This window comes from Parasteatoda tepidariorum, chromosome 11, assembly GCF_982258835.1.
Source record: "Parasteatoda tepidariorum strain Cologne lab strain chromosome 11, Ptep-v5.0, whole genome shotgun sequence".
NCBI lineage: Eukaryota > Metazoa > Arthropoda > Arachnida > Araneae > Theridiidae > Parasteatoda > Parasteatoda tepidariorum.
The window spans coordinates 76,085,233-76,100,729 of NC_141765.1; the positions used below are offsets into that span (position 1 = coordinate 76,085,233).

General features: G+C 25.8%; 1 protein-coding gene across 4 annotated transcripts in view; it reads right to left on the reverse strand.

Annotated features, from left to right (window-relative positions):
• Positions 1-5,596: 5,596 nt before the first annotated feature.
• LOC107452153 (rho guanine nucleotide exchange factor 17) overlaps positions 5,597-15,497 on the reverse strand; it is a 314,558-nt gene continuing 304,657 nt past the window's right edge. For 3 of the 4 annotated variants that reach the window (XM_087155432.1, XM_087155433.1, XM_087155435.1), the window contains one exon: positions 5,597-7,689. In XM_087155432.1, the coding sequence (XP_087011558.1) occupies positions 7,424-7,689 (266 nt within the window). In that variant the 3' untranslated portion in view covers positions 5,597-7,423. Of the gene's footprint in view, positions 7,732-15,497 lie in introns of all 4 variants that reach the window. The other variant, XM_087155434.1, reaches the window with a different exon arrangement.

Sequence of the window (15,497 nt, forward strand, 5' to 3'; positions counted from 1 at the left end):
AGGCCTTCTCACGTATTCTTTGATACAATGCACAAAAATATTTTGATAATTAAGTGTCATTGTACTTTATCTTTAAAAAAATTAAAAAGTATTAAATTTGATACTTTGCTCTGAAATATAGTTGCTGTTGCACATAAACGAAAAATTGCAATTGAAGGTAAACAAAACTTTAAACTGCTTAAAATGATTGTAAAGTTTTGTAATTTTTTTTATTTAAAAATAATAATTAAAATATAACCAACTGTTGCTTTTTGAAATAAAAATTATTTTATTTAATGACAAATTTGTGTTCTTAAATTGTATTTTACGAAAGGTTTGTCGGTGAGAATATATTGCTGACGGTGAGAATATATTGCTTTTTTAGTTGAGTGAAGTTTATATTCATATTGTCTTTTGTTTTAAAATAAAATTATTAAGTTGTGAAATAATGTTTGTCATGATTTTATTTTTTTAATTTTTTTATTCTTAACTACTGCATTGCGTAATTTATTCTGCAATTTTGAAATAAATCTTCGGAATTTTAGAAAATGGGGTTGGCAGATATGTGTTCATTAATGAAACTTAATAAGATATATTGTTAAAAAAATTTTTATAGTCATTATAGTAATGTTTAAGTATTATGAAAACAGATATAGTTAAAATTCGGTTTCTTTTAAATTTTCCAGATATCGGAAGCAATTTATTTTAACATTGTTAAACATTAACTATAACTTATAAGCATTTATATTACTAGCGTTGTATTTATTACTCTAATTTTGAATTATTCAGTTTATTATCATATAATTATTATAATTTGAAATAAGAAGTGTATTTATGTATTTTTATGAAACAATGATAGTGAAAATTTCTTTGGCATAATATTTAAAATTTAGCTGAACATTTATTTACATTATTGTAAAGGCAAAAACTTTTAACCAATGTTGAGAAGACTCTTGTTTAAATTTTGGTCTATAAAGTTCTTTGAGAAAGCAAGTTTTTTAAATGCATAACATAGTTTTTTATGACTAACTCATCAATACCAGAAACTTGACTCCCGTGCCTGCTTCATTTTTTAAATCTTATTTTCTGAAAAGCTCTGTTTAAAATGTTTACATATTACACCTGCTTTTTTTAAACCCATTTATGTCATAATACATAATCTATAATCCAGCGAAATACAAGCAATGGAATTGTTTTAAACAAAAGTCTATTTTGTTATATACCAACGATCTCAAAAGAGTAATGGATTGTAGTCAAATTTTGATCATTCATACTAAAGTCAACTTTTTAAAGATAATGTAAAAAAAAATTTATTATTTATCGTCTCATTCTTGTTTGCAATTATATAGATGTGCAAATTTAATTTAGATAAAACATAATATTTATTGACAGTTTTGAAATTAAAATGTTACGAAAATTGTTGCAAAGATTGTTGGTTTAGTACATAACACCTTTAAATAATTATCGAATTGATGAAGATTTCTGATGTGCCCATAAAAGTTATTTTTACATTATTAAAAAATGTGAGCAATTTTCATAATATTAGTTGCCTTCCTGTTTTTATTCCCTGGAAAAATTTCTACGTTCCATTTGGGTTTTGTTAATAAAAGTTCAGATACTAAAAGAATAAAGTTACGTAAGTATTTCTCCATTTAATTTCAGTGGAAGAAGAAAGGGAACAAAATGTGTGTAAATTTGTTGAAGTAAGTAATTTGAATATTTTTAAATTATGTTCTTTATTGTGTCAATTATTACAAGAAATGGAATGGGGAAAAATTTAAGTTGAAATTTCCATTGAGTTCAATTGTAAATATATAACTTTAAGATTATATAGTATGATTTTTATTATATTAATTTCAGAATATAAATAAAGAATGATAATTGTGAAATTACAAATGGCTTAAGTCACAACTTTTATAAAGCATGTTTTACAAACTATCAAATTCAATTAAAATTTTTAAAAAAAGGCTCATTTATAAAAAAATTAAGAATGCATATTAAAATTATTAATGATATAAAATTCATCAGAAAACCCATTGTATGAAGAAAAGAAAAAAAATATCCATAAAAGTTGCGATATAATATTATTTCTTAATTAAATTTGAAATATTCAAAAAATCAGCTGAACATAAGATATATTTTGGAGTAAGAAGGAGAAAATGGAAGGTTAGCAAAAAATCGCTGATATAATTTTATTTAGTATTTCTGTATTGCTAAGTAAATAATGCATGGAATGACATTATAAAACTATTATTCTATCCTTCACAGCAATACAGAAAATTCAGTAAAATTATATTGTCAAATTATTCTACTACCATCCATATCTTCTTGCTTACTCCCCAAAATAAAAAGCAACGCAAGATAATATCAGAAAATATAAAATCTTAATATTATATAGCATCAGAACTAATGCAAGATAATATAATGGCGAACGCTAGAAAACTTTAGTTTGCATAGAATCTAATATTATATAAAGCAGAGCAAACAGCGACCTCTTGTATCTTTCTAATATTAGATGTTGTGCAAGATAACATTAGATTTTACCGATTTTCTGATGTTATCTAATATTAGGTGCCACTTGGGGTGGTGTGTGTTTTATGTAAGTGATTTTGGTATTTTCCATATTTATTTTTACACAGTAATGAATCATAAAGAAATGGACAACATACTAATATAATTTATTGCATGAAAAAATATTTTAATTTGAACTACTTCCAAATTTATATTCATATTTAGCGAAAATGGTGGGCGGGATAATACATAAGTATCGAAATAACTATTTTTTAAATTTTTAGGTACTCGATGCGACGCTTACGATTTCCTACAAATATAAATTTCCGTTCTTCAACTGTTATGTTATTATATAAAATGTAATTTTATAACTTGAATCTTAATATTTTTTTGTGATGCGGGGAAAATTTAAAGCGAACGTGTTGTTTTGTAATGCATGGTATTCTTCTTATACCAGTTATGAGTTTGTAAAAGATATTTATGACTGTTAAGATCAATATGTGCCATCTTTGAAAAATATATGAAAATGGGGCGAAACATTAATATGAAGAAAAGTCATAGTTTTGCGAAAACGATCTTGTTTTTAAGATTTCTCCAACGCTGGATTATTTGGACTCATAAAAAATTTTCAAAACTCGAGAATTAATTATTGATTTTACTCTAGGTGGAAATATCTCCCCAAATTGACGATTTTTATAAAGAGTTCAATAACTTTTAAAATATTAGTTTAGGCAAGGCTTTGCTAGTTAATTTGCGAATAATAGCTAAAAAACGGATAAATTTCGGCTCCGATGCTACGGATACGAATCACCCCTTAATATTAACATACAATTTTCAAGCTCGGCTTGAAATTATAGTTTAATATACTTAACTATTGTACCAAAGGAGATTTTTATAGACAAATTAGGGGTCCCACAATGGACCAAAATAGGTTCCGTTAAATAACCGCAGGAAAGTTCTTTCTGCTAAATATTCGTGGAACAGCGTGGTTAGTAGCGCCGCGGGATAGTAAGTAAAGAAATTTGTAGACCAAAGGGTCCGTGGTTCGATAGCGGTCAAGGGTTAATTTTTTTATTTATTTCTTTTGTATCATTTTTTAATATCTTTTTCAATATTTTAATGTGAATAAAGTGTTCTATAAATAAAAAATAGCTATTTTTCTTTTGGAAAGAGAGAATAATAGTTAAAAAAAAAAGGATAAATTTCAGTTCTGAAGCTACGCATACATATCACCCCATAATATTAACTTATAATTTTCAAACTCGGTCAGAAATAATAGTTTAATATACTAAACAATCGTACAAAAGGATATTTTCATAGATAATTAGGGGGCCCACAATAGGTTTCGTTAAATAACCGCAGGAAAGCTCCTTAAGCTAAATACTCATATGGCAGCAGCGAGTGAGGCGTGGCATGGTTAGTAAAGAAATTTGTAGGCCTAGGAGTCCGGAGTTCAATACCGGTCAAGGGTTAATTTTTAAATTTTTTTTTACATCTTTTTCAATATTTTAATGTGAATAAAAAGTGTTCTATAAATAGAAAATAACTATTTTTCTTTGGGTTAATATTAAGGGGAGATACGAGATCATTTGTATGCGTATGTGAAATTTATCCGCTTTTTAGCTATTATTTACTCTTTCCAAAAGAAAAATAATGCTATTCATACAAGATAAGTTACTTTTCTCTTTGCTAACTATTTAGCTTCACCTTCTGGGCTTAGTCCCAAAGGAACTGGATTTGGTATGTTTATGCCGTTCAGTCTGATTCATCACAATTAAAACATATCACAAATTTTTTAGAAAATCCATAAAATTTATTGATCTTTAAACATACAATTAAAATGATAAAGTTAATAAAAGTGATGAATGAAATTATGTACAGAAATTATTTACAAACATGACATTCATTTCATAACATTTCAAATGATTGACAGTGGGATCAGTTGAAATAAAAATTGACTCCAACAAAAATCTGTAATTTTGTGAGCCTGTACAAATATTATTCTATAATTATTTTCTGTTAGGTTTTCAAGCAGGACAAAAATATGAATACTTATTTAATATCCCCAGCATCCCAGGAATATGGCCACACATTAAAAAAAATCAAATTATTTATATTGAATGTAACTTTGAACATTAACACACTAGGCAGGAATTACACTCTTTGCAAACTGGTGATCGTAATACAAGCATTTCTTTTTTGCAGCATAGTATATCCCAGAAAATTTCCTTCATAAACTAGTCCCATATTTAAAATTTCAAAAAAAAAAAATGGTTTTTATATGCAAAAACTAAATCAGTTTGAGGTCCACCTAAACTGTGTTGTTAAAAAAAGCTTTTCCGGAGTGGCAAAAAGAAGTGTCAATTGTATGTATTCAACTAAAAACTCAAAGCAGGATTGACAAAAATCTAACTTAACGAGATGAATTAAATTTTTTCAAATTCTACCAAAAAAATAGATAGTTTCATCATAAAATTAAACCAATTTCTCTACCCCCTCTCGTGATATTGTCGAAACAAGTAAAATTAGGTTTGTAAATCTTAAGTATTTTAAAAACATGCCAATACAAACCATACATGCCAATTCATCTGGATTTTCTGAAACATAATTTTTTTTAAAATGGCAGAAAAATTTATACTCTTGCTTTTAATTTTTGACCGATAAATTGAATTTAAAAATGTTCTTAAGCTCCACTGCATATAAGTATTTAAAAAAAAGAAAAAGATATATATATCAAGTAAATGTTTCTAGGAGCATCTATTTAAATACCACTTTTAATGAAATGAACAGAATTAAAAGAATATGTAGTAATATTTATTTATCCAAAAAACAAATCGATAAACTCTTTCAAAATTTGATAAAAAACAATGGATACCCAACTAAAGTAATAAAATTTTATATAAAATCATTGAATTAATCGTATATTTTTGTCTTTGTTAATTTATATAATTTTCCCATATGCAAATCCATTTCGGGTAAATCCATTACCAAAATAATTATCTAAATAATTTCTTTGTTAATTTGTATAATTTTTCCATGTGCAAATCCTTTTTGGGCAAATCAGTGGTTAAAATTATTTACTAAATATTTCTTTATTAATTTATAAAATTTTTCCATGTGCAAATCCATTTCGGGCAAATCCGTATTAAAATTATCTATTACAATTTATTTTCTTTGATAATTAATATAATTTTTCCATGTGTAAATCCATTTCGGGCAAATCCGTGGCTAAAATTACTTGCAAAACAGGCAATTTATGTTTCTCTTTTCTATTTTATATTTTTTCTTAAATAAACATCTATTTTCTAAAACTATTTATGGTCAACTTTTTTTAAAAAAATATTCATTATAATATTACCTTGCGCACATCCATTTCGGGTCCATCCTTGGTAACTAACAAATCAATGCACAGAATAACAAATCACTTCAGCAGTACAGTAAGAACGGCACTTTAAAACCCTCTAGTTACACTCAATTTGCGCTTTTGTTTTCATATTTTGTAATCTGGCAATCTTGTTGCGAAAACATTTTTAAATCATTCTTGAAAAATTTCCCGTCCATGTAAGTACATCTGATTTCACTACTCGCTTTATAGTCTATGTTTTACACTGTTTTTTCTTTTATTTTATTTTCTGTTTTTACATGTTATTTTTACTTATTGTGTTCTATTTTATTTGTTGTCATTTTTGTAAAACATTTTTTTGAGTGCTCCTCACACTATTGTATTAATATATTTTGCTTTGGCTATATTAATACAATATCAGAAAGCACTCTTTTTTGCGGATATAATCGTGTGAGCTGATGAAATGATTATATCTTTTTTTTCGTTTCTTTTTAAATAAAATTTCATCCTTTTTTCTTTTTTTTTAAAACTGTTATTTGTTATTTTTATACTTATTATTTCCCCCCCCCCTTTTTTCATATGTGTATAATTCTTTTTTGTTTTATCTTCATCTTTAACTTATCTAATGAGTTCTGTTTACTTGCAGCTTATGCACAATAAATGAAACTTATTGTTTTTCTTAACTTTCTTCGTGTTTTCTTGTATTTATTATATCTATATATATATTATTTTTGCTTGTACATTTATTACAAAATATTTTCCTCGTATATTGCCATTACTTTAAATAACCCTTTTATAATTAATAAAAGGTAATTAATTTATTAGATGAAACTCAAAAATTGTTGACAATTTGTTAGGATTTTTGTTTGACATTTTGTTAGGATTCTTTTTTCTTAAATTGATCAAATTTTTGATTTATTTCTCACTCAAATATTAATTTTTAATACTTTAAAACTTTATTTTGGATGACGATTCTAAAAAAGTATACATTAAATGTGGGAATTATGGAACACCCTGTATCTTTATCATGAATAATAAAACAATTTTCCATGATTAAAATCTTTTTCTTAATGATCATTGAATGGTAAGTTAGGTGGATTTAAAAAAGAAATTCATGCTTGTTTGTTTCAAACTCATAAGTTCAATAAACTAACAAAAATATTACTTAAGGAAATTTCTTGCAAGAAATATGAATTTTAAATTTTTAAAAAATATTTTATTTATCCCCGTTTAAGAGCATTTAAATTAGATGATATGTTTAAATTCATTGTTATTTAAAAAGGTATTAAGATAATTTTGAACACAATAAATCAGTAAGGTAAAATAAGTTTCTCTGGAAAATTATAATATAATTTTATAATAATTTAATTACATATTATACAATGTCATAATAACTTAATTTATAATGGCTTAATTTTAACTACATATTTCCATAAAAATAGACAGTAAAAGAAATAATTACATCGAAGTGTTTACAATGTTACATTCAAAAAGTGTTTACAATCAAATATTCATTTAACAAATTTTCATTCATTGAATTATCACCATAATATTGTGAATAAATATGTTATTATCACAGGTAAATTGACTTCACACTTGCCACAGAAGTAAATGATTTGTGCTATCATCACGACCAGCTGCTTCTCCTATACCACCAGACTGATGGAAATTTTCATAACCATCACCCCCACTTATGACTAACAGTTTACAGGCATTATTTGTTGATGCTCGTCGACTCTTTGATTTCACTAATCGAAAAACATACTTTTGAAAGCTCACTTGTTCTAAAACGTATCCAGGAGTCATTTCAACACATGTTAAGAATCTAACATGCCCTGTATGTCCATGGGAAAGACCTAAAAATAGAAATATGCTCTGCTACATATGAGATATCAAAACTGAAAAAGAATAATAACATTTAATAACATTCTGATTCTTGTAACTTAGCAAATTTTCAGACATTTATAGTTTAATATCTGCACTATTATATTGATTTTAGAGCATATAATACTAGGGCTTGAATTCCTTATGTGCAATGAAAACATTAAACTTGAAATTAAACCTATAAATGTATTATAAAAAGTATTGCAGCGACCTGCGCCGGTGTAGCGATTAATGAACATTTTCTAAGAACCCGCTCTCCCTTTTGGCGAGTTCCTCTATTAGTTATGACAACCCAAGCAGAGCATTTTTTTTCTCTCCCTGCAGTACAGTGACTGTTTTCCTCCAGCGTAGTGCATATGCAGTGTTTTCTTCTCCTGGCATTTTCGGCCAGGCTTTTTATGTAGCATTTATTTAATCTTCTTATTTTTTATTAAATGTTGTTAATTGTTATTTTATGGCTGGCATTTTATTTTAACAATGTTTTATTTATTAATTAATTATTTCTTTTCTTTTTTGCAAAAAACATAAATTATTTTACTTTAATTTATCTCAGTGCATGTGGCCTAACCAGGCGCACTGAAGTATCATTAATCAAAAAGGTAGGGGAAAGTGGGGTTGGTGGGGACATTTTTTTACAAATCTGTCACATTTAATATAATTTTTAATTCATAAAATATTTTTTAACAATAATTTGAATGAATACATGCATTCTGGTATTTATCTGAAATAACAAAGTTGTTTAGTTTTTCAATAATATTTTTCCTTAAAAAAAATGCTGTTTTGTCTATACTATCCTCACCAGAACTTATTCAATAGTCATTCATTACTATGCAGAACGGTATATCTAAAGCCAAAATGAAATCAATTTTAATCTCACTTTATTAGAGAATAAATATTGACATATTTTAATTAAAATTCTAATTTGTAATCGAGTATTTCCCTATACTAAAAAGGACATTGAAAGCAAATCAATACATTAGAAAATCATTATTCAATTCGATTTTATTTCAAAGAACAAAACGAATTTTAAGTTAAATCAATGTTCATAACCATAACTTGATGGGGTAGTAGTCTGAATGGACAACACACGGAATGCATTGGTTAGCCATATTTTCCTTACTGTAGCAATGAAAACAACTCGCAGAAAAGATGATAGTAGCATTCACCAAAATTATGTTTTAGTTTAATGTACCATAAATTCTTCTTTAATTCATCTATATTGAATTATATTCTTTTAACAAACTTGATTAAAATTTCTTCAATCCTTTAAAGATTGAATTAATATAAAGGCTTCGTGCTGCATTTTTAACATGAAATTGAAACCACTAATTGTGATTGCATATAATTCCACAAAATAATTCTAATTTAGAAAATAAATATCATTAAATTTATTGCATTTGTAACAAATTAATATTTCTTCCATTGCAAGATGAATGGTGTCAGTGTGAATACATCCTCACTAGCCCCACCTCCTTGTTTCTACACATTATATAGATCAAAAGTTAGTTTTAAAATAGAATTTTTAAAAAAAACTTATAATGTATAACTTATTGCCACTTTTTGTTGAAATTTTGAAAATTTAATATGTTAATTAAGAGAAAAAATTGAAAGTTACTTTCATACCTTAAAAATGTCTTATTTACAAATTCCTACTAAAGTATTCATCGTCTGATTATGCAACTGCACAAGGAAGTTTGCATCAATGTTACAAATCTATGATATCCCACAGTGGAAATTTGACTAAAGAGCAAGTTCTTCTCCTCAGAAAGTTATTGTCCTCAGTAGCCCCCTTTATCTCCTAAATATTATGCTAATCATATACAGTGAACTCTCACTTATGCACCGGCGTAAGGGGCCAAGAGAAAAAAATGCATAAGTGAAAGAGGCGCATAAGTGAAAAACTTCAAAATTCTAAAACGCAACGTAAATTGCAGTGACAATAAGAATAAATATGTTTCTAAAGATAAAATATCAATATTCATACTGTTTTGGTATTTACTATAACTATACAAAAAAAAAAATAATTTAACATAGCTCAAGACAATTTATTTTCTTACAAAATAATCTTAATACTTGTTTGTATTTGTTTTTGACGACGTATTTCTAAAACAGTTTTTTTCAGTTCATATAAATGTGATAAGGGGGAGTTTCAGAAGCAAAATTAAAATGTAAATAGTCACGAATAGTGTCTAAAGCTTCTAATACTGCTGTGTGATTTGGAGGAACTTAATCATCCTCGTCAGTATCATTCACCACGTTCTAATCGTCCACAAATACTAGTCAGATATAAATGAACAGTTCTTCACAAAAAATTTGAGTTTTATGGGAGGGGGTGAAACATCACATGATAAATTTCTAAGAAAAGTACTTGACGTCATAATATGCTGCACAATAAGTTGAACCTCCTCTTATTTACTCATGATGTCCATCTGACAACAAGTAAGTGATTGCTGTCTCTTTAATCTTTCCTATTCCAGGTGTCTTCTTTTTCTAGAAAACAGCATGGGAGTAAAACTAACCTCTGGATAAGAGGATGTCTTGGGGTATTATTCACTTTTAGATGCACCTGGATTTCAGCCCCCACCCCTCTAAGAATCTGCAGCTATGATGGAGGAGATAATGATATAGGGGGTTAAAGAGGGCTGATAGTCTTAGGGTTGCACACCCTTTCGTTTTGGCGCACGAAAGGGACACCCCTTCGGTTAGACGTCCATAGGGGTGACGGACCAGCAATTAAGTGCATAATATATATATATATATATATATATATATATATATATATATATATATATATATATATATAGATAGATAGATAGATATTAAAATAAAGAATAAGTATGTGTGTGTCTCCAACTGGATTGCTGATGAGCCTTAGGTTCTAAAAATATGACGTTCAACAAACATGAAGCGAAATTAGAACATTATAAAAAAATTACGAAGCCCTATTAACTATTTTTCATTATATTTTTAGTTAAGAGATATTTAAATTGCTATATCAAAGTCTTAACAATAAAGATAAGGTACGATTGCGCGATATTTTTATCATATATAAACTTCAGAGCATGATGACCACATTTTATGTATTTATCTAAATTATTTAAAATCCTTCCTTATCCAAATGCTTTTTTAAATATAAATTCCAGAAAAATATGTTATTAATTGCCAATAATGTTTAATTTTCCCCCCCATTCAAATGGAGCTTTTACAGAATTTGTAGAGAAAATTTTTTGATTTCCACACCTGCGCTGTTTCTAACTACTATTTTAGACACAAAAAACTTGCTAAATTATAATTGGTTCTTTTGTTTATTTTCAAATTAAGTAAAAAAATGCTATAATTTATCATTTTGCTATCATTTATAGACACGGTGGTCGCTGTATCTTATTAAAAATATAGCGGTGGTACAGAATATTAAGAAATCGAATAACCAAGTTGATAATTGAATGGTATTTATGTTTTATTTACATTTTATAATTAACAGTAGATTAAATAATTATTTTTATAACTTATCCACAATAGCCCCCTCTCGTGTCTACAGTAGTGGTTAATTTTTTTTTAAACAAAACGATTATTAAAAAAGTATACTTCTAAATTATTACATCATAATATTCGATTTTTTCATTCAAAATGAAGATAAATGTTCGAATTTCAATTAAAAGAATACTACAGGATTTGCACAAAATAATCGAAAGACTTTGATACTAACACATTTTTTGATATTTCTCAGAAAATACTAAAACCCTATGACAAAAAAATTTAGTAATAAATTTGTAACTTATTATTTTGGTTCTTATATGCAATAATTGAACTAAACTTCCCAAACGTAGCTTAAATATTTTTGAAAATACGAACATTTTTATAAAAAATAAGAAAATTTTTAAAAAATTTAAAAAAAAAAAACGAATTTTTTGGTCTTGCGTTTTTTTAATAACTTTAAAAAAATTCAATAAAATAAAAAAAAAACGTTTGAATAAATTTTAAATTGATTAAAAAATTATTGACATAAAATTTTAAAAAAAATTGTTAAAAACTGCTCCAAATACGTGCTCCAATACTAATTCCATCACACTTTGTTGTCCAGACCATCATTAGTAGGATATTATCATTTGTTAATAAATCTTGTTTAATAGTACAAAATGAAATTTGTGAAAAATCCCTCATAATTTTGAGCTTTCTCTTAAAAGAGTAAGAAAACTACTTAGAAAATTGCTTGAAACTTTTTCATTTTTAAGATATTCAAATCGAACTTAACTTATTAGTTGTCAAATACGATTCACTGTAAAATTAAGATAATTTTTTTTAAAATTTTTTTCTGCACATGCGCTGTATAAAGCAACTACTTTAATTACTCTTATCTGATCAGACAGTAATGACTTCAGATCAGACAGTAATGACATGCAAATGTATGTATTGATGATGTCATGTAATCATACATGACAAAAGAATATTATTTTTTTTTAATTTTAAAAAACGAAATAAGGGAAAAGTCATAAAACTTTTTTGCTAATTGAAAAATTTCTTTCTAATGATTTGTCTTGACAACGAACTTTAATAGTTTGGATTTCTAAGCTAAAATATATAATAACGTTGAAAAAAATTTCAATAAGTATCTTAAACATTGGCTATAGTCAAGATTATCTTCACGATTAAAAAAATATAAATAAAAGTAAAATATAAATAAATAAATTAAAAAAATATAAATAAATATAATAAAAGTATTATGAAATTTTTATTTAAAACAGTAAATGAAGAAAAATATGAAAATATTCGCATGTATTGTAAAATTCTTTACTTCTACGTTCAGAAAATTATAAAGCTTATCAAAGATAGTTTTTAAGGAACTTCTTAGAAATAAGTTATACTTTTGTAAGTTATTTATTTGTCCTCTTATTTACGGCATTTACAAATAAAATGCGTTTATTACCCACTTTTACCATTATTCTTTGTTATTATTATTATGGTTATAATAATTTTAAGTTAAAGGCTTAAAATTAAAAATGAAGTTCCTTTATTATATAAATAATCACAAGATATTACTTGATAAAAATTATTGGATAAAATATAAATACCGTTTACCAACCAAAAGCTGATAAATAAAATATATTCGCTCTTTAATAAATAAGTTATATTTTCCTTTATTCCTTTAAAATAAGCTTCATATAAAACTGCGCTCTCAAAATATGCAGTTTATTAAATGTATACTACATAACTGCTTTAGATCAAAAAGAATTTTTTTTTTTTTTTTTTTTTTTTTTGCATTATTGCTAAATAATATCTTTGGCGATAAGTTTTTAAAGTAACTATAATTAAGTTGAAATAATGTAAGTAAAAATAATGAATATGAGTTTGTGGGTGAAGTTTTTAATGTATCCGAGCTAAGTTATTAGAATAAGTTAAGTGATATAATCGGAAACTAGATCTGTCTTATTATGATTTAAAATTTTGTGATCATTAAATCGAATAATTTTTAATTTTGATGTTTCAATTTGTGACAAATAACAAATATCCCCGGTGTTTATTTTTTAAGATCGAATCGTAATTCCAGTTCGGTGTTATTTATACAATAATAATGTAGTTAGCAAAAGTAATAATTAAAATGAAATGAGTTTCTAGTGAAGGTTAATTTAGTTCATTCAAATTGCGAAATTCAAATATTTAAGTCTAAATCGAATTTACACAGTAAGCAACCATATTTGCTTAAACAATGCATGAAATGTCAACATAGTTTTTTAAAGTGGTAGAATTTAATTACTTTCAAAACGGTGTAACAACCTTTAAAAAAAATTGAAAAAAATTAATTAAAATTAAAAAAAAGGTTGTGAAAAATATTTGTATTTGAATTGTAATTGAAAGAAAAAAATTAAATAAGTAATAAAAAAATAAAATCTTGAACTCAAGGTGTTACTTTAACATAAAAAGTTTTACAAATTAGCAAATCAATTTTTAAAAAAACTAACAAACTTTATTTGATTTATAGAGAAAACATAAATTTATTTTTAATGTAGTTACTTTATATGAATTACTTTCATATGATTACATAGTAAAATTTTATAAATTTAAATACTCTGGTTATTATTAGTTCTCTAAATAATTAAATGAAAATAATAAACAATTCAAGATATAATTAGAAAAAGTGCATGTTCAATAAAATGATAAAACCATTTTGAAAATAAATAAAGCCGTTTTAGAGTTAAAAAAAAATATTTTTTAAGTTTTTCTTAGAACGAGAAAAAGCATAATATAAGCTGTAGAGTGAGTTTCTTCTGATATCTTTTGAGAGCTAGTTGACCCTCGCAGGTTGCAATCCCCCTTTTGTGATAGTGGTTAGTCGATTAGTTTCGAATTACTTAACACCCCAGGAAATACACGCATCCAGACCGAAAATATAGGGGAGACAGTGGAACTGGTTTTGGAGGTGCTCTTTAAATTTTGAGCTTTCTCTTAAAAGAGTAAGAAAACTACTTAGAAAATTGCTTGAAACTTTTTCATTTTTAAGATATTCAAATCGAACTTAACTTATTAGTTGTCAAATACGATTCACTGTAAAATTAAGATAATTTTTTTTAAAATTTTTTTCTGCACATGCGCTGTATAAAGCAACTACTTTAATTACTCTTATCTGATCAGACAGTAATGACTTCAGATCAGACAGTAATGACATGCAAATGTATGTATTGATGATGTCATGTAATCATACATGACAAAAGAATATTATTTTTTTTTAATTTTAAAAAACGAAATAAGGGAAAAGTCATAAAACTTTTTTGCTAATTGAAAAATTTCTTTCTAATGATTTGTCTTGACAACGAACTTTAATAGTTTGGATTTCTAAGCTAAAATATATAATAACGTTGAAAAAAATTTCAATAAGTATCTTAAACATTGGCTATAGTCAAGATTATCTTCACGATTAAAAAAATATAAATCTTAAAAATGTTAAAACAAAGAAAGAAGAAAAATGAAAGTTGAATAAAATTAAAGCAATCTTAAGCTAAATGATTTCTCCTCTTGGTCCGGTTTAATTTATATGGTTTGAAATCGAAAGTGCGATGTTTAGAAGAGAAAATAAAATTATTCAATTGATAAACAGAAATGTCCACATTTTAAAAGAATTATAAATTATATTTCTGATTGTCGGATAATTTTTTTTTCCTCTATCAGCAGTATTTATAGCTTTAGTGTTCAAATTTTCAAAAATTTATGTTTTAAACTCAAAAATTATTCATGAAAAAAGTTCTCATAAAGTTATTACCACAAATATACTAACTTTGATTATCCTATAAGATTTTTATTAAAAAAATTTATTTAAATTCCGTGTCTATGCTTCCTGCCTCCCGATATTATGGAAACAAATTGTCCTATTCTTAAAAATATATTGTTTTTTTTTTCTAATTAAAGTAGCTTTTATTACTGATAATTATAAAATTTTATGGAATTTTTTAATAAAACTTTTGTATTAAAAATATTTCTTCATTATTTTAATTGTTTAAAATATAAGTTAAGGTTAATTTTTTGTATTAGAACAAAAATTATCTTTGTTTATAAAAATTATTGTTGGTGTGTAAAGGATATTTTCGATGGTTTATTTCAAATAAGGGGGCATAAATGTGTAACGCATTTGGTGTTTGAAGCTTTGCTCTACATGATAAGGTTATCATATAAGATAAGAATAAAATGGAAAATTTAAAAGAAGATTTAATGCATTCTCAACCCAATCTTGTTATTTCCCTGCTTTTTGAATGAATAGTTTTCCAGTCTTTTTTTTTTTTTTTCTTAAGCA